Here is a 25,128-nt window from a genome sequence, read left to right as displayed (position 1 = left end):
TTCCACATCAGTGTACAGTATCTACTTTTCATCACCCATCACAATTTGTTTTTTAAAAAGGAGCATTTTATTAATAGTTACACATCAGTAAAGAATTGAGTGTGGAAATATGGTCAAGAAGGGTTTTTTGCCCCCTGCTTAACTTAGGTGGAAACCAAACCACAGTGATTAACATAAACAAAATGGTAAAATGACTTCCGATGGTTTTTGTGTTTTTTTGGATATTTTGAGTATGTTGACTATCTCCCACGTGATATAACATTGATTGTTCTCAATCAATGTCTGGATTTGATCTCTATCAACTTCTACTATCAACTGGTCTACTCAACCATGGAACATCAGCCACAAAGAAACCTCCAGCACAAAGCTTTTCTCTTTTTTTGGCTGTGTTGAATCTTCATTGCAGTGCGCAGGCTTCTCTTATTGGGAACTGACAGTTTAGTTGCCCTGAGGCATGTAATATCTTACTTCCATGACCAGAGATCAAACTTGTGACCCCTGCATTGAAAGGCAGACTCTTAGGACCACCAGGGAAGTTCCCAGATGGGTTTTCTTTTGAGAGCTCTCTATTGTCTGTACAAAGTTGAGGCACTCACACACAAGAGTAAAGGAAGGAGAATCCAAAGCTCAAAATGTGAAGCATAACTAAAAAGCATTTTCTGCTCAAATGATTAGTGCCTGCTCAAATTATTTACAGAAAGCTGACCCCATCTCTCAAATGGATGAGGCACTCAAATGAATGAGGCACTCAAATGGATGAGGCCCTCCTGTATTGCTCTACACACACATGTTCACAGGCTGTAACACCTGCCTTACCTTCCACAAGGTCACAGGAGATTTCATCTACTCCAGAGAAGAGAAGACCATGTCGTAGAAGAATTATGAGTAAGATGACCATATCCAGAGTAAGATGACCAGTTTTCAAGAACACAAAGGCTCACTGCTACATTTCCAGAAAGCAAGAAGAGCCCCTCACATCATAGATTATAAAACATACTATTAATAGAGTTTAGTGAGATAGAAGTCTGGAGGCTTACACAGAGAAGCAAAAATGTCAAACTACACAAGGCAGTCCCAGCCCAGATATGATCAAGGGAAGTCCAGTGCTGCAGGCTACAAACCTGGGGCTCTCCACCAGAAGTCCAGCAGTAAACCTGCCATCCCAAAGTGTCCTAAAACTGTGATTCTCTTTGGGAATCACTGTTGTCTGTTACTTAGCTCTCTATTTGGTCCTAATATCGTAGTACTTACAGGAAAAATAAGAGTAATGTCACCTACTTAAAGAACACTATAAATGCAATAAATCAAGCAAAAAAAAAATACTGCAAAATAAAGGCAGGTCATTACTGCCTAAATGTCTCGATTTTTCTGCTGAGAGACAGAATTTAATATGCCAGTTGAGCAAACAGCCTCACTAAGGAGTAATGCCAGTCTGGGACATATAGCTTCTAATCCTCTGTCTGTTCCTAATCCTAGCCCTCAATTAGTGACGTAAAAAACAACTGAAAAAGTATTCACTATCAAACTTGAAACTGGGGGCTCTCCTGATAGCTCAGCTGGTAAAGAATCCACCTGCAATGAGGAGACCCCTGTTTGACTCCTGGATCGGGAAGATCCACTGGAGAAGGGATAGGCTGCCCACTCCAGTATTCTTGGGCTTCCCTTGTGGCTCAGCTGGTAAAGAATCCACCTGCAATGTGGGAGACCTGGGTTTGATCCCTGGGTTGGGAAGATCCCCTGGAGAAGGGAAAGGCTACCCACTCTGGTATTCTGGCCTGGAGAATTCCATGGACTGTATAGTCTATGGGGGTCGCAAAGAGTCAGACACAATTGAGTGACTTTCACAAACTTGAAACTAACCAAATTAAAACTTTCTGGATAAGCAGGGAGATCAAAAATTGTTCCCCAAACCCTTCATCTTTGACGTCAGTCTAAGCTTGATCTGGGAAGACTCTTGAGAGTTCCCTGGACTGCAAGGAGATCCAACCAGTCTATCCTGAAAGAGATCAGCCCTGGGATTTCTTTGGAAGGAATGATGCTAAAGCTGAAACTCCAGTACTTTGGCCACCTCATGCGAAGAGTTGACTCATTGGAAAAGACTCTGATGCTGGGAGGGATTGGGGGCAGGAGGAGAAGGGGATGACCGAGGATGAGATGGCTGGATGGCATCACGGACTCGATGGACGTGAGTCTGAGTGAACTGGGGGAGTTGGTGATGGACAGGATGGCCTGGCATGCTGCGATTCATGGGGTCGCAAACAGTCGGACACGACTGAGCGACTGAAGAATATTCTTTCCACAAACCAATTGAGATTAGAGTTCTTATTCCTTCACAGGAATTCTTCACAACTATGAAACCATAAAAGATTTTTAAAAGAGTCCAATACAATATGACAACATTCGTTCAAGTTTCCACAGGAATCTCACGGTATGAGACAGACAGACATTTCATGGTGCAGTCCCTAGTATTCAACCTTCTCAAAGTACTTGACTTTTGGGCCCCATTTCCTGCTTCTTAGGGGAACTTCTCAGAGGGTTAAGTGCTAAAATTTCCCTAGTCAGTATAGTTTCTCCATTACATTTCTACATGTACTGAAAAGGTTTCTTACCCAACTCCACCATCTCCACTTCATAAGAAAAATTAAGGAAACACAGAAAATAGAAATAAGCTATCATTTGAGTGAAATATATAAGCAGAAAAGAATGAGCTTATGGAAAAAATGAATAGACAGTTTATCTTCAGAAATGGGGGAATAGGTGACAAAGAGTAGAGCTGAGAAAGATCCAGAGCTAAGGAGGAAAAGCAGTGAATCTGGGGAAATAATAGCCATTAGGATTCTAAATATAACTTCACTCCTCCTGACACAGTGGTCTTCATCCTGACTGCAGCTTAGCATCACCTGGGAGGGGTTAGGAGCACTCTGAGGCCTGAAACCCAGACTCCAAAAACTGATTTAGGTTGAAATCATTAGAGACGGAGCCTGAAGTTCCCTCTGCCTAGAAGATGCTGGATGCAGAAACTAATCCCATGTAAGCATCTGCTATTCTCCTGCATCATCAGGGCATCTGGAGGTGGAGGGGTCATGAACCTGCTCTGAAGGACTTACAAGTGCCACAGAGGGCTTTAACCAGAGTCCCATTTACATATCACGCTTCTAGGAAAATTCCTTATGAATCCAAACTCTTGAGACTCCAATGATGAAATTCAGACCTTTCATTTGACACTACGGAAAAAAGTAAATGCTTATAAAATACTAAATCTACAAAATAAAAACATGAATCAAAACTTGTAATGTTACCTCTAAAAGGGAAGGGAGAATTAGAATGGAGCCAACAAGGATATCAGTCTTCCTTAAAAACAACCTCTCTGTTGGTAGAGTTTGAAAACATTATCAGTTCAGTTCAGTTCAGTCACTCAGTCGTGTCTGACTCTTTGCAACCCCATGGACCACAGCACACCAGGCCTCCCTGTCCATCACCAACTCCCAAAGTCTATTCAAACCTATCTCCATTGAGTCGGTGATGCCATCCAACCATCTCATCCTCCGTTGTCCCCTTCTCCTCCTGCCTTCAATCTTTCCCAACAAAACATTATACAGAATTATAATGTCAATGTATGGCAAAACCAATACAGAATTGTAAAATAAAATAAAAAAATAAATAAATAAAATAAATAAAATAAAAAAATAAAACAATAAAGTTTTAAAAGGCAATTCCTAAAATTTCAGAGTAAAATTAAACAAAAGTTATATCCATCCAGTAGGCTGAGTTATACAAAAAAGAATTATTAAAAGCAGTTGTATGCTGGAGAGGTTGTAGAGAAAACGGAACCCTCTTACATTGTTGGTAGGAATGCAAACTAGTACAGCCACTATGGAGAACAGTGTAGAGATTCCTTAAAAAACTGCAAATAGAACTGCCTTATGACCCAGCAATCCCACTGCTGGGCATACACACTGAGGAAACCAGAATTGAAAGAGACACATGTACCCCAATGTTCATTGCATCACTGTTTATAATAGTCAGGACATGGAAACAACCTAGATGTCCATCAGCAGATGAATGGATAAGAAAGTTGTGGTACATATACACAATGGAGTATTACACAGCCATTAAAAAGAATACATTTGAATCAGTTCTAATGAGGTGGATGAAACTGGAGCCTATTATACAGAGTGAAGTAAGCCAGAAAGAAAAACACCAATACAGTATACTAACACATATATATGGAATTTAGAAAAATGGTAATGATGACCCTGTATGCGAGACAGCAAAAGAGACATAGATGTATAGAACGGACTTTTGGACTCTGAGGGAGAGGGAGAGGGTGGGATGATTTGGGAGAATGGCATTGAAACATGTATACTATCATGTAAGAAAGGAATCTCCAGTCTATGTTCGATACAGTATACAGGATGCTTGGGGCTGGTGCATGGGGATGATCCAGAGAGATGATATGGGGTGGGAGGTGGGAGGGGGGTTCAGGACTGGGAACTTATGTACACCCGTGGTGGATTCATGTCAATGTATGGCAAAACCAATACAGTATTGTAAAGCAAAATAAAGTAAAAATAAAAATTAAAAAAATAAAAGCAGTTGTAAAAAAAATAATTTGAAAACACATTCCCTGTGTGATATGCCTAAGGACAATATGAACAGCAAAAAAATAAAAATAAAAAAGCTTCCAAAAGTCACATTATGGTTAATAGTGTTGATACTATAAGATTTTTAATGAGTAATTATGTTGATATTGAGAACTGGGATTAGGCATGACAGAAAAGAGAACAGATGATGAAAGATAACAGATACCAATCTAAGAGTTAAAAGATAAAGTAAAAACACTACTGTCCTGAATCTGATTCAGATTCAGATTGAAAATACCCATATAAACTCAAGGTTTGTTTACTACAAAAAATGTATACTAGCTTTGTCCAATGCCAAAGCTGAGAAACAATAACCAACTCAACAGCAATGAACACCCCTAGTGCCCAGACCATAGTCTCTAAATACCATTTCCCACTAGAAGGAGCCATGGCTGCTTGGAGAAATGGAGATTCCAGGGCTGGGGCAAATTTGTACTTAAGGGTGAGCAGCTTTTTTTGTGTAAAGATAAACTAGAAATATTTTGTCATATCAGAAAGCAAAAAATTAGCAAGGATTTCTATAGTATGCACAAAAGACAGGAGTCCTGGGAAGAGATGCATTCTATCCTTAATGGCAGAGGCTGGTTTCACAAAGGGCTTAGAAAACTCATTGCTGTTTATAGTCCATTATGGCTGAATGAGATCTCTTGAGAAAAGTCACTTCTAAAAGCCAACTTTTCTGGAAAGTAATTAAAAGTTTCACTTCTAAGCAGGATTTTTATTTTTTCATCATTACGAAAGTAATCTTTTTAAAAAGGAGTCATCTATTTCCTTGATTGTTTTAAGAAAATGGATTGAGGGGGATTGGAGGATGAGTGAAATAGGTGAGGGAGATTAACAGACACAAACCAGTTATAAAATAAATAAGTCATAAATGTAATGTACAACATAGGAAATACAGTCAATAACATTGGAAAATTTTATATGGTGACAGAGGATAACTAGACTGATCAGAGTGATCATTTAATAATGTATAAAAATACTGAGTCACTACACTATACACTTGAAACTAATATAATATTGTAAGTCAATCATACTTCAATTTTTAAAACTTTTTTTCAATGAGACAATAAAAATACAGTTTTTTAAAAAATGAATTGAAAAGCTTTACCCTCATATATGTCTCAAGGTCATCACTGTGGATATTACTGACATCTGATGGCTAATGCTATGCTGTCAAGAATCAGTAGGGTAGGTTTGCTCTGCAGGTCCCTGACTGCTTGGCTCAGTGCCCCATCCTCCTCTCCCTTGCTGTGTGGTCCTCAGTGGTTGCTCTGAGCCCACATCTCTCTGCCACAAGCAGCCACTCCTCAGCCTCCTGGGTCGAGCAGAAGTGAGGGACACATGGAAAGAAGGGTTGGGAAATAAATGCAAAGACCACTCAGCTCTCAGGGAACCAGCCCTGAGTCGAGGCACAAAGCCCACTGTGGGACTCAGAGGATTCTGCTTACTTCCTGATCATCAGTTGAGCTCCAATGTAAAGATTTACACAAATATGTGCTTCCTACATTCTCCACCTAAAGCAGAGACAATCAGCAAAAGTGGCCTTGGACAAAGGTCAGTAATTAGACAAGGCCAGGCCATTTCTAAGATTCCTGGGAAGAGGACATAAACGCTCGTCACTCCGCCCCTCTCAGGGGAAGGGACTGGGTGAACCCTGTCTGGTTCTCTGAGGTCACCCCACTTACACACCAGGAGGTGGAGACCTCATCTCTCACAGAGAAGCCCTGATGACCTGGGGGAGGTGGTCTCTGTGTCTCTGGTCCAGGAAGAGTCTTCAGGCCCCTCCTCTCCACCCTGAGGGCCCCGGGGAAGGTAGAGACCTGTTCTCCTCACCCAAGGCCCCCATGGGGGTGCACACAGGGGCCAAGGTACTGGGAACTTACTGGCTGTTCTGTTCTAATTAGGGGTGACCTGCACGTGCTCCAGGTTGGACATTAGCCTGGTACTGGCTTCCCCAAGCATTATGATCAGTCCTCAATTCTCACAGGACAGAGGTTTCACACTTAAATCCTAACCCCAGAATCCTCGCCCTGGACTGGCATCACCTGCCTCTTCCCACTGTGTGCCGGGAGTGACTGTGCTGTGGTTGGTCACAGCACTGTCTGGGAACCACGGGTAACCCATGAGTCATCTGTGAACCAGAGGAATTAAAAGAGGGCAGGAGGTCACAAAGTAAATGTGTTCATGTTTTAGAAAATCCAGAGCTGAGTTTAGATCTTCCACTACCTAAAATTATCACCACTTAGGGATGGTAATGACTGAGTGACTTCACTTTCACTTTTCACTTTCATGCATTGGAGAAGGAGGTAGCAACCCACTCCAGTGTTCTTGCCTGGAGAATCCCAGGAACAGGGGAGCCTGGTAGGCTGCCGTCTATGGGGTCGCATAGAGTCAGACATGACTGAAGTGACGTAGCAGCAGCAGAGATGGTAATGAGGGGAAGCTGGCTTCTTAAGAGGCTCCCAGTCCATCTGACCACAGCATGATGTTGCCGGCATCAACATCCTAGTCAAATCTGGCACCCAGGGGACATGGTCACTTGAAATCTACTCACAATTATGATCCCAAATCTGACTTCCTGCTCCAGGAAGTTCTTAGCATCCTATTTATTATATTAAAGTTCAAGATGCATGTGTCTGAGACCCTGAAGACAAAGCTCTAAAGACAAGCCTTCCTGACCCTGGATGAGCTCTTAGTCATTGAGATGATCAGGCTTGTAAGTCAGAGTGCCTGAAATGAAACCTCACTTTGTCCTTTAAGCTCCCTGTAACCACAGGCAACCTATGTAATTACTTGGGTTCAGAGTCCTTTCTTCTACAATGAGGGTAATAGGAAACCTACAACTTTGCTGAGTTAGCCAAAGGAATAAAAATGTTATTACACATAAAGTGCTCGTAGCAGTTCCTGATACATAACTTATTTCGAGTACTTGCTATTGCTGCACTACTAACAGTACTGTGGCTGCCACCACCAGTACTTCTCAGTGTGACCCTTGTTACTGCCACTAGTACTTGTAGTACTACTACTGAGATGAGCCCCCCCATTTACCAGGTCCTCGACTCCGCACTTCTCCGCCATGACCGCCCAACAACCAGCCCCCTGAAAGAGGGTCCAGGGCTCTACCAGTTGCAGCTTATGCAGCCCCAGGCCTGGCCTTCCTGGATCCGCAGCAGGAAGTGTTCCTGGGGCTGGACAACTGTGAAATCAGCACTCCACCCCGCCCTTCACAAGGCACTGCAGTGCCTCGGTGGTCAGAGCCCTCTCTAAGGTGGCACTCTGCCCCACGTTCCTGTCACCACCCTCCGGCACAATGGTCAACACACCTTTGTTATCAACGAGAGCTCTATCTCCCAGGACCACCCCGTCACCTGGGAGCTGACAGATTCTCTGTCTCTCCAGTTGTGTGGGTCAGACTTCACCTGCCCAGCTGCCCGCTGCCCGCAGTGCCCTTCAGTACAACACAGCCTTTAAACAAGAGTCACGCCACCCACCTGTAAACCACCTGGCCCATCACCTCACTCCAACACAACGTACTGATGACAGCTCACACCTTCTCCACCTAAAGCACCCCTTTCACAGCAACTGGATCTTCCATCCCTCCTGCCCTCACACACTCACAGGCCGCCCGTGTCCCTAGGGCAGCACTAAGGGTCCACGGAGAGCACGAGCCACCCAGGGGGTCTGCAGCAGACCTCCAGCAGGCTCAGCCAGGACTGGGGGCTGACGGCACTGTGTCCCCAGGTGAACTGTCTCACTGTGGGGTCTTGACCCAGGATCTTCAGGGTCACGGAGGTCACTGAACTCAAGGCTTTCTGTCTCCGGTTTTCTCCTGCACATCCCCTCCTCCACCCTCCACCAAAGCCAGGATACCAAGACCCTCCCTTCAACCAGCAAACCACCCCCACAGCCAAAACAGAAACCAGCATGGAGGGTGCATGAATTCATGGTGAAGCTGGAGCTCCTCCACACAGGGTTTCTGACCTGGGTGACCTGGCCCACGGGGAGGGCGCAGCCGAGGGAAGGGCACAGCCAAGGGAAGGGCATGTTCTTGGAGCTCTGGCAGCTCCCACCCAGATGCAGGGCCCAGAGTTCTGTTCCACAGGAAGAGAAGAAGCAAGGACCCCTTTTTAGGAAACCATTTATCAGATGTGACCTGGGCAAGTTAACAATTACTTGCTTGAGCACCTGTAAAATGCTTTATGTTACTGGGCTCTGATCCAAATATGAGCCTCCAAACCAGGAGGCTCATATTCCTTGAGGTTGTAGGATCTTTTTCTCAAGGATCACTTTCAGCATTTATATCAAGTACTAAGTGCTAAAAATGTCCTAATATGGTATAAAATGTCTTGTCTTGTCAGTGCCATTCTTTCCCATAAGCTGTTATGGGAAAACCTGAAAGAACTTTCTGCCAAATTAGTACTAATCCCCTGGAGGCTCACTCCTTTAAGCTCTGTCCATTCTAAAAATAAACACAACCACTGAGCTACATCATGATGAGATTTATCCTGTGACAAACCGCTGTCCTCTCTCCCCATCATGGCATCCATCTCGGTGCTGATCTGCATACACTTAAAAGCAACGCACAGCATGTAAAAATTTTTACCTCAAGAAACGTAAATATTCCCAAAACTAGACAGGATTTCCAGTAACACTTTACGATCGCTTTCATTAAGGAAGGCTCCCGTGCATCCTTCTGGGCTCTCTTCACTTCCTGATCCCAGTGCCTGCGATGAGAAAGAGAGCACAGTGAAGAGCAGCGTGTCCACCAAAGGGGAAAGGGGGCGGGGCGGAGGCGCTCTGCAGTTGCGCAATAGATGCTGGCTACCTGCTCACAGGCTCCTGAGAGATGAGCAGTGCAGACCCTGAAGCACCAGAATAAAAGGCTTTGAGGCGGAAAAGTCCCAATTCTGGAAATAAGTTCCTTCCTAGCTTTGCTGGATTCACAGGTCATGAGCAGCTCAGAAGGGCAGACACCATCCTCAGGGACCCCACCTCCAGGGACAGAGCTCAGCCTCCAGGGCCGTGGCTGCGGGCTCCCTCCATGTCCACAGATGCACAGGAAACATGGGCTCCCCCAGCCTCCAAAGTGGGCTGAGCCCAGGGTCAGCCTGAGTGGGTGAGTGAGCAGTGTCAGGGGAGGAGGCTCAGAAAAACCCAGAGGAAACAAAGCCCCACCCCACCCCCGCCACAGGCACCTTTAGCCCCACGTGGAAATTCTCCCTCTCCCTCCCTTACTCCCTGCTGCCTGTGCTCACCCTTGCAGCTCTTCTCCGAGGTGCTGGGAGCGATCTTCCGGAAGCACTGAGTACATGTCATCTTGTTTTAATTTCTGTTCGTGACCAATTTTAAACAAGGGGTTTAGCCACCTGCTAAAAATTAAAAGGACAGTGACATATATCCAAATTCTCTCTGCTTTGCTCAGGTGCTCAACTGTACATCCAAATTATACATCCCTTTAGAATCCTACATTTATAGGCTTTGTTAAATAAAAACAAAAAACTACATTTTAAATATAAAGAGGTACGGGGGAATAATTAGATATGTGTTTACACACTCACTCACATACATACACAACAGTCCCTAACTCTGTAGTCTGAGAGGCCCTGGAAGCAATGGCACACTGGTAGCATTCTAGCCCCCTGATCTTGGGGTTTGGGGTAACATAAACAATCACCATTTTTTTCTTGTTGTAAATGTTAAGGTCTCTTATCAGCTTTCAAATATTCAGAACAGTAGGATTAACTATAATCACCAGACTGCATATTACATCCCCATAACTGACTCATTTTATAATAGAGGTTTGTGCCCTTTGGCCCCCTTCACCCAGACCTTGGCTTTTTAATATCTTCTTCCCTAAAAGGAGACTTCCCTGGTGGCTCAGACGGTAGAGCGTCTGCTTACAATGTGGGAGATCTGGGTTCAATCCCTGGGTCGGGAAGATCTCCTGGAGAAGGGAATGGCAACCCACCCCAGTATTCTTGCCTCCCACCCCCCAAAAAAGGGGCAAATGGCTGGTTCTAAAATTGGGGCAGTGTATGTCAGCATGTGATAATTCTTTTTTTTTTTTTTTTTTACTGTAATATAAGTGCCTGACATGAAGCTTTGAAGACATCCATGTCAAAGACATCCATCTCCGGTGAACGCGTGACAGCTACACAATGAGATAAAGAGCCAGGCCACCCCACCCGTGAAGTTCCCGCTTTAGAAAGCTCTGGCTGACCTGATAACAGCCCATCTCATTGCCTGTATGATTCTCCCTTCCTGCACTTTAATTCCCGCCCTTATTTTTTTTAATTCGCCAATAAAGAGTGAAACTTTAAAATCCTTGACACCCACTCTCAACCTCAAAAAGGCGGAACCCCAAGTCCAAGCTTGCTCATGAGCTCTCTCTCTCTACTCAGGACCTCACTGTGTCACCCCAGGGGTGCCTCGTACCCTCTAGGACATGTGAGTGATACACCTTGGCATTTCAAAGTTCCCTGATGGTTGTTGCTGAGACATGTCTCACAAACCTAAGAACCACAAGGACCAATCCAGCCACAACACTGACTGCAAAAGGAGAATTTCTGTGGGGGCTGCTCACAACTAGTATGAGCCCTGGTGAGCAGAGCCCCAGGCAATCCCGGCAAAAGCCTCACCATCTACAGGCCAAGACCAACAGGCAGAGAAAGTTCAAGATGGGTCTGGAACATCTTGTGCCATAAAATAAGGAATCATGAGGATGTGTAGAAAGAACAGAGAAGCTTGAATGGCTCTTGCTAGACAAATCTGAGATACTTTGAACACCAAAACAAATAAATGGCAATGAACCTTAACCCAGTAAATAATGAAAGAATCCATGAATCAGTACTGCTACATAAACAGGAGAGAAAGGAAAGCTCTTGCAAAAAAATGCAAACACATATAAAAGGAGTAATCAATTACTTTTTACCTGTGTACATAATGGAAAATGTACTATATGAATAATTTTTAAGTGCAAGGTATTTTTTATTTTTATATGAGGAAAACACCTGGGAACCTGTTTTTTGATTCAATCTATAAACTATGTATTCCAAGACGTGTCTGTCCTAGATAGATGTTTAGTCCCTTGTGCAAATCAAGTGCTGGTCCAAAAGACTGCTGAGATTTTATATGCTTACTGATATTTTATATTTCTTTATCCTGCAAGTCCTAAAAAGTTATAAGTCTGCACAATAAAAATGTTTAACAATTCAAAAAAATAAAAAAGGAACAATCAAGTCAAGAAAATCATCAATGGAAATTAAAAACTGGCTAACGGTTTGAAGCAGAAGATGATATTTACATAATCTCAACTTATCTCTCTGCAATTATTTATTACAAAGGGAAAAAACAGTAACTGTACAGATGATCCCACCAAAAAAACCTCTTCAGATCGATCATGCATTATTTAAATGATAATAGTTAGTATGCAGACAGCCCATAGGTAAACACCTTTTTACTGATTTTGCCAGGGTAAGGAAATTTCCAAGGCCAGACCATGGATAGAGATCAAACCAATCAGTCCTAAAGGAAATCAACCCTGAATATTCATTGGAAAGTCTGATGCTGAAGCTCCAATACTTTGGCCAAACTGATACGAAGAGCTGACTGATTGGAAAAGACCCTTATGCTGGGAAAGGTTGAAGGCTAAAGGAGAAGAGGAGAGCAGAAGATGAGATGGTTAGATAACATCACCGACTCAACAGACATGAGTTTGAGCAAACCCAAGGAAAGAGTAAAGGACAAGGAAGCCTGGTGTGCTGGTCCATGGGGTCGCAAACTGAGTGACTGAATAACAGCAACAACAGAGATCATATTTCTTTTATCCTGTTATTCCTGGGACAACATGGGTACAGATGCTCAAGAAATATTTGTTGAATGTATGAATATCCATGACTCATTAAAGAAGCAATAAGACTGAACTTCAGATTTTGCTAATCCAGGTACCTTGGCACCTCTAAAGAACCCCAGTCCAGGAATCATAAGACTGGATTCTAGTCCCAGCAATGGTACTGAGCACCCAGGGTCTCAGCTGTCCTCTGCTCCACGTCTCCACTCCAGTTCAGCCGCTCCACCACCTTTAACATCTCTAGGTCTCAATTTCCTTCCAAAACAAAGGTGTACATCTAGGAGCTTTACCACTAAGCACATCTGAAACATGTTGGGTGATTTATTCCACACTTGTCCCCTACAGAAAATGCTCAGGGAAGCAGCACTGGGACTTACCCAGATGATGACACCCTGCCCCCAAAGTGAAAGCATTAGTCACTCAGTTGCATCTGACTCTTTGCGACCCCATGGTCTGTCCACAGAATTCTCCAGGCAAAAATACTGGGTTGGGTAGCCATTCCCTTCTCCAGGGGATCCTTCTGACCTAGGAACTGAATCAGGTTCTCCTCCATTACAGACAGATTTTTTACCATATGAGCTACAAGGGAAGCCCACAAAAGACCCTCTTTATAATTCTGCTTGAAGAGAAAAAGATGCTCAGCATCACTAATCATGAGGGAAATGCAAGTGAAAACCACAATGAGACATCAGCTCACACATATTAGAAGGGCTACCACGGGAAAAAAAGAAGAAAAAATAGTGTTGGCAAGGATGTGGAGAAACTGGAAATCTGCACAGTGACAGTGGGATTGTAAAATGGTGTATCACAAAGGACAAAGATTTATGATTTGATTTACATGAAGTCCTCAGAGCAGTCAAATTCAAAGAGAAACAAAGTGGCCCTGTGGTTGCCAGGGAATGAGGGACAAGGGAAGTGGGCAGTTCGTGCTTTAACAGCGCACAGGATGCAGAGAAGGCAGTGGCACCCCATGCCAGTACTCTTGCCTGGAAAATCCCATAGGCAGAGGAGCCTGGTAGGCTGCAGTCCATGGGGTCGGAAGAGTCGGACATAACTGAGCGACTTCACTTTCACTTTTCACTTTCATGCATTGGAGAAGGAAATGGCAACCCACTCCAGTGGTCTTGCCTGGAGAATCCCAGGGACGGCAGAGCCTAGTGGGCTGCCATCTATGGGGTCACACAGAGTCAGACACAACTGAAGCGACTTGATGGCGGCAGCAGCAGCAGTACAGGATGCAAAGAGTTTTGGAAACTGGCTGCACAATAATGTGAATGTACTTAACAATATTGAACTGCATGCTTAAAAATAGTCAAGATTGTAAATTTTATGTTGTGTGCATTTTCCACAATTAAAAAAAATTTAATCAGAAACAACAATGGCACCTGATGTGCCTCATTTGGAAGTGTTCCTGTGTTAGAGTCTAGACTTTGCCACTTCCTGGTTACATGACCGTGGACCAGCCACAAAACCTCTCAGTATTGGCCTTGGGAAAGTGGGGAGAAGACCTGGAGAGAACACCTCCCTGGGATGCTGAGAGGGTCAGTGATGCTCTGAACAGGACAAAGTTCCCCCAAAGAGCAGTCATCATCTTCCACAGAGTGCTTGAGTAATCCCACGTGGTCACTAGTAGAAAGCCTCTGAAAGTTTGGTACATGAGGTTACAACAACAGCAGTGCCCAACAGAAAGAAGACTCCTCTCCTTCCCTGGCAAGGATGCAGGCAATGAAAAGCCATGACTCTGAAAGAGCCCTCCCAATTTCTTCCCCTCTATAAAAGTGCTCTCTAGCCCTGGCACTTTGGGGACTTACACTTGGCTCTTCACAAAAGCAAACCTCAAACTGCCATTCTCTGCTGATTCTGAATAAGCCCATTTTTGCTGGAGAAATATCTGACACTCTATTTGTTCAGGTCAACAGAGGGAAGGGAATCAACATGACTGGGGGACCCGTGGGAGACTCCGAAAGGCAAATTATCCACTCGACACATCTGAAAGGACACTTGTCTCAGGCTGATCAGATGAAGAACTATAAAGACCAAAAAACCAAGAATAAACTACAGGAGATAAACTTAAATTTGTTAGGAAGTTTATTTTGCCATAAGGACATACCAGTAAATTTGAATATACCATTGGGATGTTCTACCTCTTGCTTGAGGCTGTGGATATTGTATAAAATTATCAAAACTCATCAAACTAAAGAGTTATTAAGAACAGGTCAAGGCCAGAGAAACAGCCCTGCAGAGCTCACCCAGCCTCCTTCTCCAACATGTGGATTTCTGACTGTTAAGGAAGAATAACAAGTGATATTCTGAAAATGGTGCAAAGAATCCTAGCTTGAAATTTAACCTTTCTATGTATTCACCATCGATAGTTACTGAGGGCCTTAGAGGACCAAACTCCCTAAACCATCTCAGCACTCAGCCAGTTCACATCCCCCTCCTGTCATCAGCTCCTCTGACAAGAGTCTCTGGAGAGTCTGTCTCAACATCAGTGACAGTTTTCACATCCACACTCACTCTGCAAGGGGACAATTCACTGACTGAGATGTGGCCAGTGTCAGGGGATCAAGCATGTAACCACTCCCTGAAGGGTCAAGTGCATCTGCTCCAAGACCCTGCTCCACCTCATCCCTGGGGACAGGTCCTGCACTCATCCCCAGGCTGCTGGGCTCTGGGACAAGGGTGGAGGGCAATGCAGAGCTCACCCCAGAGGCTGCAGTAAGGAGAGTGGGAAGAGTCTCAGCAGACTGGACAGCCCAGTCCCCAGAGGGACACAGTTCACAAACTAGGCCACTGATTTCCAATAATGGGGAAGAATTACTCAATAAATCATAATGGGGAAACGGGCTGTTTTAGAAAAAAATGGGGCCTATCTTACATCAAAAACTAAAAAAATTCTAGCTGCCTTTACTGTTAAAATAAGAAAAAAGCTAAAATTAAACAGATTTAGATGATGTTAGGACTTTTAAAACACATACTACAAAAGCAACAAGAGAAATCAAAAAGAAAAGCTCAATTTTAATTATGATATATAATTTAAAACCTCTAAAGAACAAATTAAAATCTGAAAAAGTAATATATGCATGATTACAAGTTATTTCAAAAATATAAATGCTCTATAGGAAAAATAATCTATTAATAGACATTTGAAGAAACACAAATAAATGGTCAGTAGACATAAAAAATCTTCCATCTCTACAAATCAAATGGCAACCCACTCTAGTATTCTTCTCTGGGAAAACCCATGGGCAGAGGAGCCTGATATACAGTCCATGGGGTTGCAAACAGTCAAACTGGAGTAGGTAACTGAGCACACATAAATCAAATAAATCCAAATTAAAACTCTTTGAATTATTTTTAACTTTAGGCCCAGGAAAAAAAATATAATTCAGGTACTCAGAGTTGACAAAAATAAGCTCACAAACAGCTGTTAAGAGGGCAAATTGATCTGAACCTAATGGAAAGCAATTCAGCCTTTCACTAATTATTCTACTTCTGGGAATTTGGAAAAAGAAAAGATGCACCAAAATATATGGTCATAGATATGCATCACATCCTAATTAGCAATAAACTCTATTAAACAAAAGTGAAAGACTGCATACATTTCAATTAAATACCGCATTTTGACAGAAACAGATTCACAGACTTAAGAGAATGAACTTGTGGTTGCCAGGGAGAGTGATGGGGAAAGGGATAGTTAGGGAGTTTAGTAGGAACATATATACACTGCTGTATTTAGGATGGATAACTAACAAGGACCCACTGTATTGCACAGAGAACTCTGCTCAATATTATGTGCCAGCCTCGATGGGAGGGGATTTGGAGGAGAACGGATACATGTTTATGGATGGCTGAGTTCCTCTGTCGTTCACCTGAAACTATCATGTCGTCAGCTGGATATACTCCTATACAAAATAAAAAGTTTAAAAAAATAAATGCCACATTTTGAACATTATTTAATGCTATAAATGTTATCGATAGAAAATTAAGAAGGAATCAGGATACAAAGATATTTAACTTTATAGAAAAGTGTGCATAACACAACATTGTTAGCAGCTATGCTACAATAAAACTCTAAACACATGAGCTATAATTTTGATTTAAAAAAAAAACGAAAAAAAAAAAACGTGCATGTGCAGATATGCACAAAAATTTCACAAGACTAAGAAATAACCAAAATATCAGCAAGTATACCCGGCTAAAAAACAACAAATCCTTGTTCCTTTCTTCTATGTGTTCAGTCGTGTCTGACTCTTTGCAGAGTAGCCCACCAGACTCCTCTGTCCATGGGATTCTCCAGGCAACAGTATTGGAGTAGGTTGCCATTTCCTACACCAGGGGATCTTCCTGACCCAGGGATCAAACCCATGTCTCTGCGTCTCCACATTGGTAGGTGGGTTCCTTACATCTGGGCCACCTGGGAAGCCCTTCTTCTTCCATAAATTTTTTTATAGAAATAGAAAAATATATATTCTTTTCTAAAATTCGCAATTACCAATAGCCATAATGTATGCATTCCCTTAGACTCTAAGTCCTACCTGTGCTGTGAAAACACTAAAACCCCTGTGAGGTCATTTGTATAAAGACAATAAGCTAGTTATTGGCATTATTTACAAGTTGAGAAAGCAGATGAAATGTAAGAAAAGCAAACACCCAATGAGAAGATGAAAACTCAGTTTCTCTACAAGGTGGGTCTTGTCTCTGGGCAGCACTTCCTGCCTGGGCTCATTTCAGTTTCCCAGGACAGCAAGGGGGACACGAGGAAATCATGAGGATACCTCAGACTTTACAGACAGGATGGCAATCATGGTCACTAACTAACTTCACAAAGTCTGGACCCCTTTTTAAAAGTTAACACTGAAGGAACAATGCCAATGGGAGGAGTGGCTTAAAGCAGAAACCAACCTCTACCTTCCATTGGAATCTCCTGGAGCTTGTTTAACCCCATCCCCACGGTTTATAACTTTACAGAATTGGTCTAGAAGGAGCATGGGGCAGGGGTGGGGGTGGTGATTTGCATTTCTAACAAGCTCCCAGGTGAGGAGGATGCTGCAGGTCTGAAAGCCATATTTGAGAACAGCCACCCTAAAGCTTGATTATAGAGACGTTTCACGTGCATCACCTCTAACAAGATCTTTAAGAACTTCCCTTGAGAAACTCCACTTAGAAGACCAAAGGTGTGTTTGGAATCACTTTCTCCCTCCATTTAAGAACAAGAATCTCAACAGAAGCAGCTCAGTACTGAAGTTACATCCACAACAACACAGGCTCAGAAGCCAGACTGCCTGGTTTGGGATCCAACTCTTACTAGTAGCTGTGTGATGGTAGGCAACCTGGTCAACCTACTGGAATCTGGGTCAGAATGGATACATGTTTATATATGGCTGAATCCCTTTCCTGTCCACCTGAAACTATAACAACATTGTAAATCGGCTGTGAAAGTGAACGTCATTCAGTCGTGTCCGACTCTTTGCGACTCCATAGATTATACAGTCCGTGGAATTCTCCAGGTCAGAATACTGGAGTGGGTACCCTTTCTCTTCTCCAAGGGAATCTTTCCAACTCAGGGATCGAACCCCGTTTTCCTGCATTGCAGGCAGAGTCTTTACCAGCTGAGCCACAAGTTTATAAAATAAAAAGTGTTTTAAAAAAATTACTCAATCTCTCTGCTTCAGTGACTTCACATGTTAAATAAGAGGTAATAGCTCCTTCCACTCCAGCAGAAAAATTGGAAATGGGTGCCCACCCAAATCAATAAGAAGTCCTCACATTCCCATTTCCATTCACATACATTTTGAAAATCCACAAATAGAACATGCCTTGCCCTGAAGAGTTCCTTGCCCTGTCTGAAGTTAGGGAGAGGTGTCCCTTAACTTTGCTATTATTTATTATGGTTGTTGTTTAGTCACTAAGTCATGTCCGACTCTTTTGCAACCCCATGGACTGTAGCCCGCCAGGCTCCTCTACTCATGGGATTTCCCAGACAAGAATACTGGTGTGGGTTGCCATTCCCTACTCCAGGGGATCTTCCCCACCCAGGGAACAAACCCACATCTCTTGGTCTTCTGCTATGGGAGGTGAATGCTTTACCACTGAGCCAACAAGGAAGCCTACACCCGTATTTTCTCTTCTTGACCCTCTTTCCTTAAAGGCCACCAAATGGCCAAGAGATGTAGTTTCACACACTGAATACACCATCAGAACAAGCACAGAAGCTTGTTTCCTGGGAATCCCCAAGGACCTCCCATATGAAGAAAAGGAAATATCAGAATTTGTGGGAAAGATGGATGGTTTCAGGTCCAGGAAAGAAAGATATAATAATCACTCAGGTGTGATTAAACCCAAAGGTTCCAGCCCACCTAATTAGTGGTCCCAACTACCAGATGGAAAACTTTAGTTAAGAGCTTCACCTCTCTGAGCTGCTGTTCATCTGTGTGTTTCCTCCCAGCTCAGGGTCCCCTCAGTGGTTTTAAAACCACAGGACTCCTGGGCAGGACCACCTGCATCAAGACCATGCACTGCTTCTGGAAAGGCTAGAGATGCAGAGAAGCCCCACAGGCTTCAGGAACCCCATCCCCAGGGTGACTCTCAAAAGTGGAAGCAGAGATTCACAGTAAGAGAAGGGGCTGCTATCCCAGATAAAAGCAAAATGGGTTCAAGAATCATGTCCCCGCTCATTTCTTAAAAAGTGTTTTTTTACACACATGAAATTTGTCACAACTAGATACTGGAATATAGTGAGAGATGCACACAGAGGGAGGCAGGGAGACATGGTCACAGACACAGTGGCAAGGGAACCCGGTGCAGTTGGAACTCAGCTGTCACCTCAAGAATATGGAGAAAGCTGGGAGTATTATTGGAAGATGAGAACAGGAGCAGGGCACTAATTAGATTAAGGAAGTGGATCAGGGCTGTTTGCTTAGTGGGGAAAGTAAGAATGAGTTCAGAACTATGAATCCGGAGCTGTCCTGGGGAAGCCGGCTGAGGATGGAGGTCAGGGGTCCGGTCCTTCTCCCGCTGGCGGTGACCCTCCTAGGCAGCCTGGGTTCTCAGCCTCCCTGCCTCCTGCTCCCGGGACTAAGGAGGCTGACGGGGCAGTGAGCTGCTAGGCAGGGGGACCCTGCGCCCCACCACCAGCTCCCTCTTCCTCTTCCTGCTACTCCTTCCCGCCGCCTCACCCAGAGAGCGCAGACAGGGACCCCCGCGACCGGCATGGGGAGACCCCACCGGCTAAAAGCAGCCATCGGAAAGCGCTCCCTCGCCCTGAACCTCGACCCTCAGCTCCTGAAAGGCGCAGCAGCAACAGGCACTGGCCCTGAGGCGGCGGGGTGTCTCCGCCCAGGCGGGCTCTCACCAGAACAGCCGGGAGCAGAAGTTCGCATCCTGCATCGGGTTGGCCTTCTCCTCCGGGGACACCGGCCGCATCTTGCCGGCCTGTGGGGTGGTGGCAGCCGGGGGCCACACGCAGGTGTGAGGCGAGGCTGCAGGCGCCTCTGATGGTGGCGGCGGGAGAACCGCAAGGCACCAGGCACCGGACCCCAGGCGCCCTCGCTCCCACCCTGGCTGCAAACGCTACCGGAGGGCGCGCGCTGAGCCCCGACCCCCACACACAAGGTGGAGAGGGAGGGGCAGGCTGCAGCAGAAACGCCCCTCAGCTGTGGTGAAGACCTGGAGAAAGCTGGTAGAAGGAGATAGCAGCCCGCCCTCTGGGCACGCTGCCCTCATCAGGACCAAACAAGGGCTCTGTTGGAAGGTCTTCAACTGGAATGGAGCAGGACCCTGGGGGCCTTCCTGGGAGAGACCCCCCCCCCCGCCGCCACCACGAGATACCCTGAGCTAGTGGCCTGTACTGGTCGTTGGAGGTGAGCACAGATGACCGGCACAAGGCTGCCAGGCTACTGAGATGACAGCCCCAGACTCCCTAGTGTCTGTCCTACTGCTAGGCTGGCCCTGAGAAATCCTGTTTTGATAAGAGGAGGGAAAAGGAAAGACCACAGCACATCCTTCTCGTGGCATGAAGCACACTCAGCAGTGAACTGAGCACAGAGAAAAGGACATAAGCAAGAAGTCAAGGTTTACTTTGTTTATCCTTCAACTAAATAAATTTTGAATCAGCCATAAGCAGGTATCAGTGCAAGAGGGAAATATAGAACTTCAAACTTTTTTTCCATATATAAAGCCCATATGAATATATATGAAGAAAATAAGTGTATTCAAAACTATTATTTCTGGAATGAATAAACAAAGTGTGGTATACACATACAGTGGAGTACCATTCACCCTTAAAAAGGAAGGGAACTCTGATACGTGCTGCAGCGTGGATCAACCTTGAAGACTGTTAAGTTGTGACTTATAATTAGAATACTTATTTAGTCTTCATGCTGTTGCTGGCACAGAACTCCTAAAACCCTTAGGTGCTCTAAGGTAAGAGTGAAAAAGTATCTTGATAATTTTAACAAGCCCCTTTCAACTACACCTGAGTTTTACTGAATGCATCTGTTTGTCAGAAAAGCCAAACATCTGATCAAAGGGTTGGCAGTTTCAGCCCACCCCCCATGTCCAGGGAGGAGAGGAACTGGAAACAGCTCAACCAGAGTCTGTGAGCCAGGATGAGAGAACGCCATAGAGGGTGATGAAGCGTGTGCCATCCAGCTGGGGAGCAGATGAGAACCAGTTACATCCCTCTTTTAAAATCCCACAGCAGAGTTGATTTCAAAAACAGAATACACGGAACTTTCCAGAACGCTCGGTGAAAGGTGGAGGAGCGGCGGCTGTCCAAGCTGCGCACAGCAACGCGCTCCTTCCCGCTCCTCCACACCGGCATTGGCCTGCTCACTGGCTGTAGAAAATGGTGAAAGAAACCACTTACTATAATGTTTTGGGAGTCAAATCCAATGCCACCCAAGAAGAATTGAAAAAGGCCTACAGGAAACTGGCCTTGAAGTACCACCCTGATAAGAATCCAAATGAAGGCGAGAAGTTTAAACAGATTTCTCAAGCTTATGAAGTGCTCTCTGATGCAAAGAAAAGGGAATTATATGACAAATGAGGAGAACAGGCAATTAAAGAAGGTGGAGCAGGTGGTGGTTTTGGCTCCCCCATGGATATCTTTGATATGTTTTTCGGAGGAGGCGGCAGGATGCAAAGAGAGAGGAGAGGTAAAAACATTGTGCATCAACTTACAGTAACTTTAGAAGATTTATATAATGGTACAACAAGAAAACTAGCTCTGCAAAAGAATGTGATTTGTGACAAATGTGAAGGCCGAGGTGGTAAGAAAGGAGCAGTAGAATGCTGTCCCAATTGCCAAGGTACTGGAATGCAAATGAGAATTCATCAGATAGAACCTGGAATGGTTCAGCAAATTCAGTCTGTCTGCATGGAGTGCCAGGGCCATGGGGAGCGGATCAGTCCTAAAGACAGATGTAAAACGGAAGGAAGATAGTTCGAGAAAAGAAAATTCTAGAAGTTCATATTGACAACGGCATGAAAGATGGCCAGAAGATAACATTCCATGGTGAGAGAGACCAAGAACCAGGACTGGAGCTGGAAGATATTATCATTGTTTTAGATCAGAAGGACCATGCTGTTTTTACTCGAAGAGGAGAAGACCTTTTCGTGTATATAGACATACTTCCAGAAGCCAATATCTACTCTTGACAACTGAACCATAGTCATCACTTCTCATCCAGGTCAGATTGTCAAGCATGGAGATATCAAGTGTGTGCTAAATGAAGGCATGCCAATTTATCTTGGCCATATGAAAAGGGTCGCCTAATCATTGAATTTAAGGTAAACTTTCCTGAGAATGGCTTTCTCTCTCCTGATAAACTCTTTTGCTGGAAAAACTTCTGCCTGAGAGGAAGGAAGTAGAAGAGACTGATGAAATGGACCAGGTAGAATTAGTGGACTTTGATCCAAATCAGGAAAGACGGCGCCATTACAATGGAGAAGCATATGAGGATGATGAACATCATCCTCGGGGTGGTGTTCAGTGTCAGACCTCTTAGTAGGGCCTGTGAATAACACTCACTGCTGGTGTTTTATTTGCAGTAGTGATTGAGTGAAGGACTATAATCATAATATGCTCACTACTTGCTTTTAATATTCAACTATAGTAGTGTTTAAAAGTTAAATGAAGAATAAACACGAATATAAAAGCTCTGACTTTGCCCTGTATGTATGATGACTTCAGTGTGCAAGATAAGTTTAATACTTGTAAAAACGACTTTAAAAAATTTCCCCTAGCATTTGTTAGGCCATGCTTTGTGATTGATTTCAGCTATGTACATGGAATAGCTTAGACTGAAATGGCAGGTATATGTATTGACTTCAGTGTATGACCCTTAATTGTTAAGCTATGAAATTAGAACTGTGCTTAACTGGCAGTCAGACAAAGAAATTAATGTAGAGAAGTGTTGGTCTCTATAGTTGTAGTAAGTGGGATTCATTGTGATGCTTCTGCATTTATTCTATTGCCTCAACTGTTACTTGAAGATGGCATGCTGTATAATTTAATTTTGCCTGTGGTATCAGTGATAGAAATGATACCTTTGTAAAGAAGGGGTTTATCATAACTTGCTGCTTCTTGAGGGTTTGCACTTGTAGAACTGCATTCCCTTCTTCTGCTGTGCCATCTTTTATTAATATATATAGCTATTGGTCCTGGTTCCTTTTGTTGCTGTGCCCCCCAACTTTGGAACACATTAAGCCTTAGAGCTGTGAAAAGAAGAGGCGAAAAGCAAAGGAGAAAAGGAAAGATATAAGCATCGGAATGCAGAGTTTCAAAGAATAGCAAGAAGAGATAAGAAAGCCTTCTTCAGCAATCAATGCAAAGAAATAGAGGAAAACAACAGAATGGGAAAGACTAGAGATCTCTTCAAGAAAATTAGAGATACCAAGGGAACATTGCATGCAAAGATGGGCTTGATAAAGGACAGAAATGGTCTGGACCTAACAGAAGCAGAAGATATTAAGAAGAGGTGGCAAGAATACATGGAAGAACTGTACAAAAAAGATCTTCACAACCCAGATAATCATGATGATGTGATCACTAATCTAGAGCCAGACATCTTGGAATGTGAAGTCAAGTGGGCCTTAGAAAGCATCACTCTGAACAAAGCTAGTGGAGGTGATGGAATTCCAGTTGAGCTATTTCAAATCCTGAAAGATGATGCTGTCAAAGTGCTGCACTCAATATGCCAGCAAATTTGGAAAACTCAGCAGTGGCCACAGGACTGCAAAAGGTCAGTTTTCATTCCAATTCCAAAGAAAGGCAATGCCAAAGAATGCTCAGACTACCGCACAATTGCACTCATCTCACATGCTAGTAAAGTAATGCTTAAAATTCTCCAAGCCAGACTTCAGCAATAAGTGAACCGTGAACTCCCTGATGTTCAAACTGGTTTTAGAAAAGGCAGAGGAACCAAAGATCAAATTGCCAACATCCACTGGATCATGGAAAAAGCAAGAGAGTTCTAGAAAAACATCTATTTCTGCTTTATTGACTATGCCAAAGCCTTTGACTGTGTAGATCACAATAAACTGGAAAATTCTGAAAGAGATGGGAATACCAGACCACCTGACCTGCCTCTTGAGAAATCTGTATGCAGGTCAGGAAGCAACAGTTAGAACTGGACATGGAACAACAGACTGGTTCCAAATAGGAAAAGGAGTACGTCAAGGCTGTATATTGTCACCCTGCTTATTTAATTTATATGCAGAGGACATCATGGGAAACGCTGGACTGGAAGAAACACAAGCTGGAATCAAGATTGCCAGAAGAAATATCCATAAACTCAGATATGCAGATGACACCACCCTTATGGCAGAAAGTGAAGAGGAACTAAAAAGCCTCTTGATGAAAGTGAAAGAGGAAAGAGAAAAAGTTGGCTTAAAGCTCAACATTCAGAAAAAAAAAAGATCATGGCATCTGGTCCCATCACTCCATGGGAAATAGATGGGGAAACAGTGGAAACAGTGTCAGACTTTATTTTGGGGGGTTCCAGAATCACTGTAGATGGTGACTGCAGCCATGAAATGAAAAGACGCTTACTCCTTGGAAGAAAAGTTATGACCAACCTAGATAGCATATTCAAAAGCAGAGACATTACTTTGCCAACTAAGGTCTGTCTAGTCAAGGCTATGATTTTTCCTGTGGTCATGTATGGATGTGAGAGTTGGACTGTGAAGAAGGCTAAGCGCCAAAGAATTGATGCTTTTCAACTGTGGTGTTGGAGAAGACTCTTGAGAGTCCCTTGGACTGCAAGGAGATCCAACCAGTCCATTCTGAAGGAGATCAGCCCTGGGATTTCTTTGGAAGGAATGATGCTAAAGCTGAAACTCCAGTACTTTGGCCACCTCATGCGAAGAGTTGACTCATTGGAAAAAATTCTGATGCTGGGAGGGATTGGGGACAGGAGGAGAAGGGGACAACAGAGGATGAGATGGCTGGATGGCATCACTGACTCGATGGAAGTGAGTCTGAGTGAACTCCGGGAGTTGGTGATGGGCAGGGAGGCCTGGCGTGCTGCAATTCATGAGGTCGCAAAGAGTCGGACATGACTGAGCGACTTAACTGAACTGAAGCCTTAGAGTAGTGACTTCTGGAGCAGGGAAACTTAGAGGTTAGAG

The 25,128-nt window shown here is 44.0% G+C and overlaps 1 protein-coding gene and 1 pseudogene across 1 annotated transcript in view; one reads left to right on the top strand and one right to left on the bottom strand.

Moving 5' to 3' along the window:
- The window catches only part of LOC120883312 (multidrug resistance-associated protein 4-like), a 152,642-nt gene extending 132,722 nt beyond the window's left edge, over positions 1-19,920 (bottom strand). Inside the window, exons 1-4 of the mRNA XM_040267351.1 lie at positions 19,856-19,920; positions 12,022-12,030; positions 9,902-10,012; positions 9,250-9,370 (exon numbers count right to left, since the gene is read on the bottom strand). Of these exons, the coding sequence (XP_040123285.1) occupies positions 9,250-9,370; positions 9,902-10,012; positions 12,022-12,030; positions 19,856-19,920 (306 nt within the window). The remainder of the gene's footprint in view (positions 1-9,249; positions 9,371-9,901; positions 10,013-12,021; positions 12,031-19,855) is intronic.
- Positions 19,921-21,343: 1,423 nt separating this feature from the next.
- LOC120883305 lies at positions 21,344-22,884 on the top strand (annotated as a pseudogene).
- Positions 22,885-25,128: the final 2,244 nt, after the last annotated feature.

This window comes from Oryx dammah, unplaced genomic scaffold (assembly GCF_014754425.2).
Source record: "Oryx dammah isolate SB20612 unplaced genomic scaffold, SCBI_Odam_1.1 HiC_scaffold_24, whole genome shotgun sequence".
In the NCBI taxonomy this organism is placed as follows: Eukaryota; Metazoa; Chordata; class Mammalia; order Artiodactyla; family Bovidae; genus Oryx; species Oryx dammah.
Note: the sequence above shows the minus strand (reverse complement) of the source record. Positions and strands in the feature narration are given on the sequence as shown.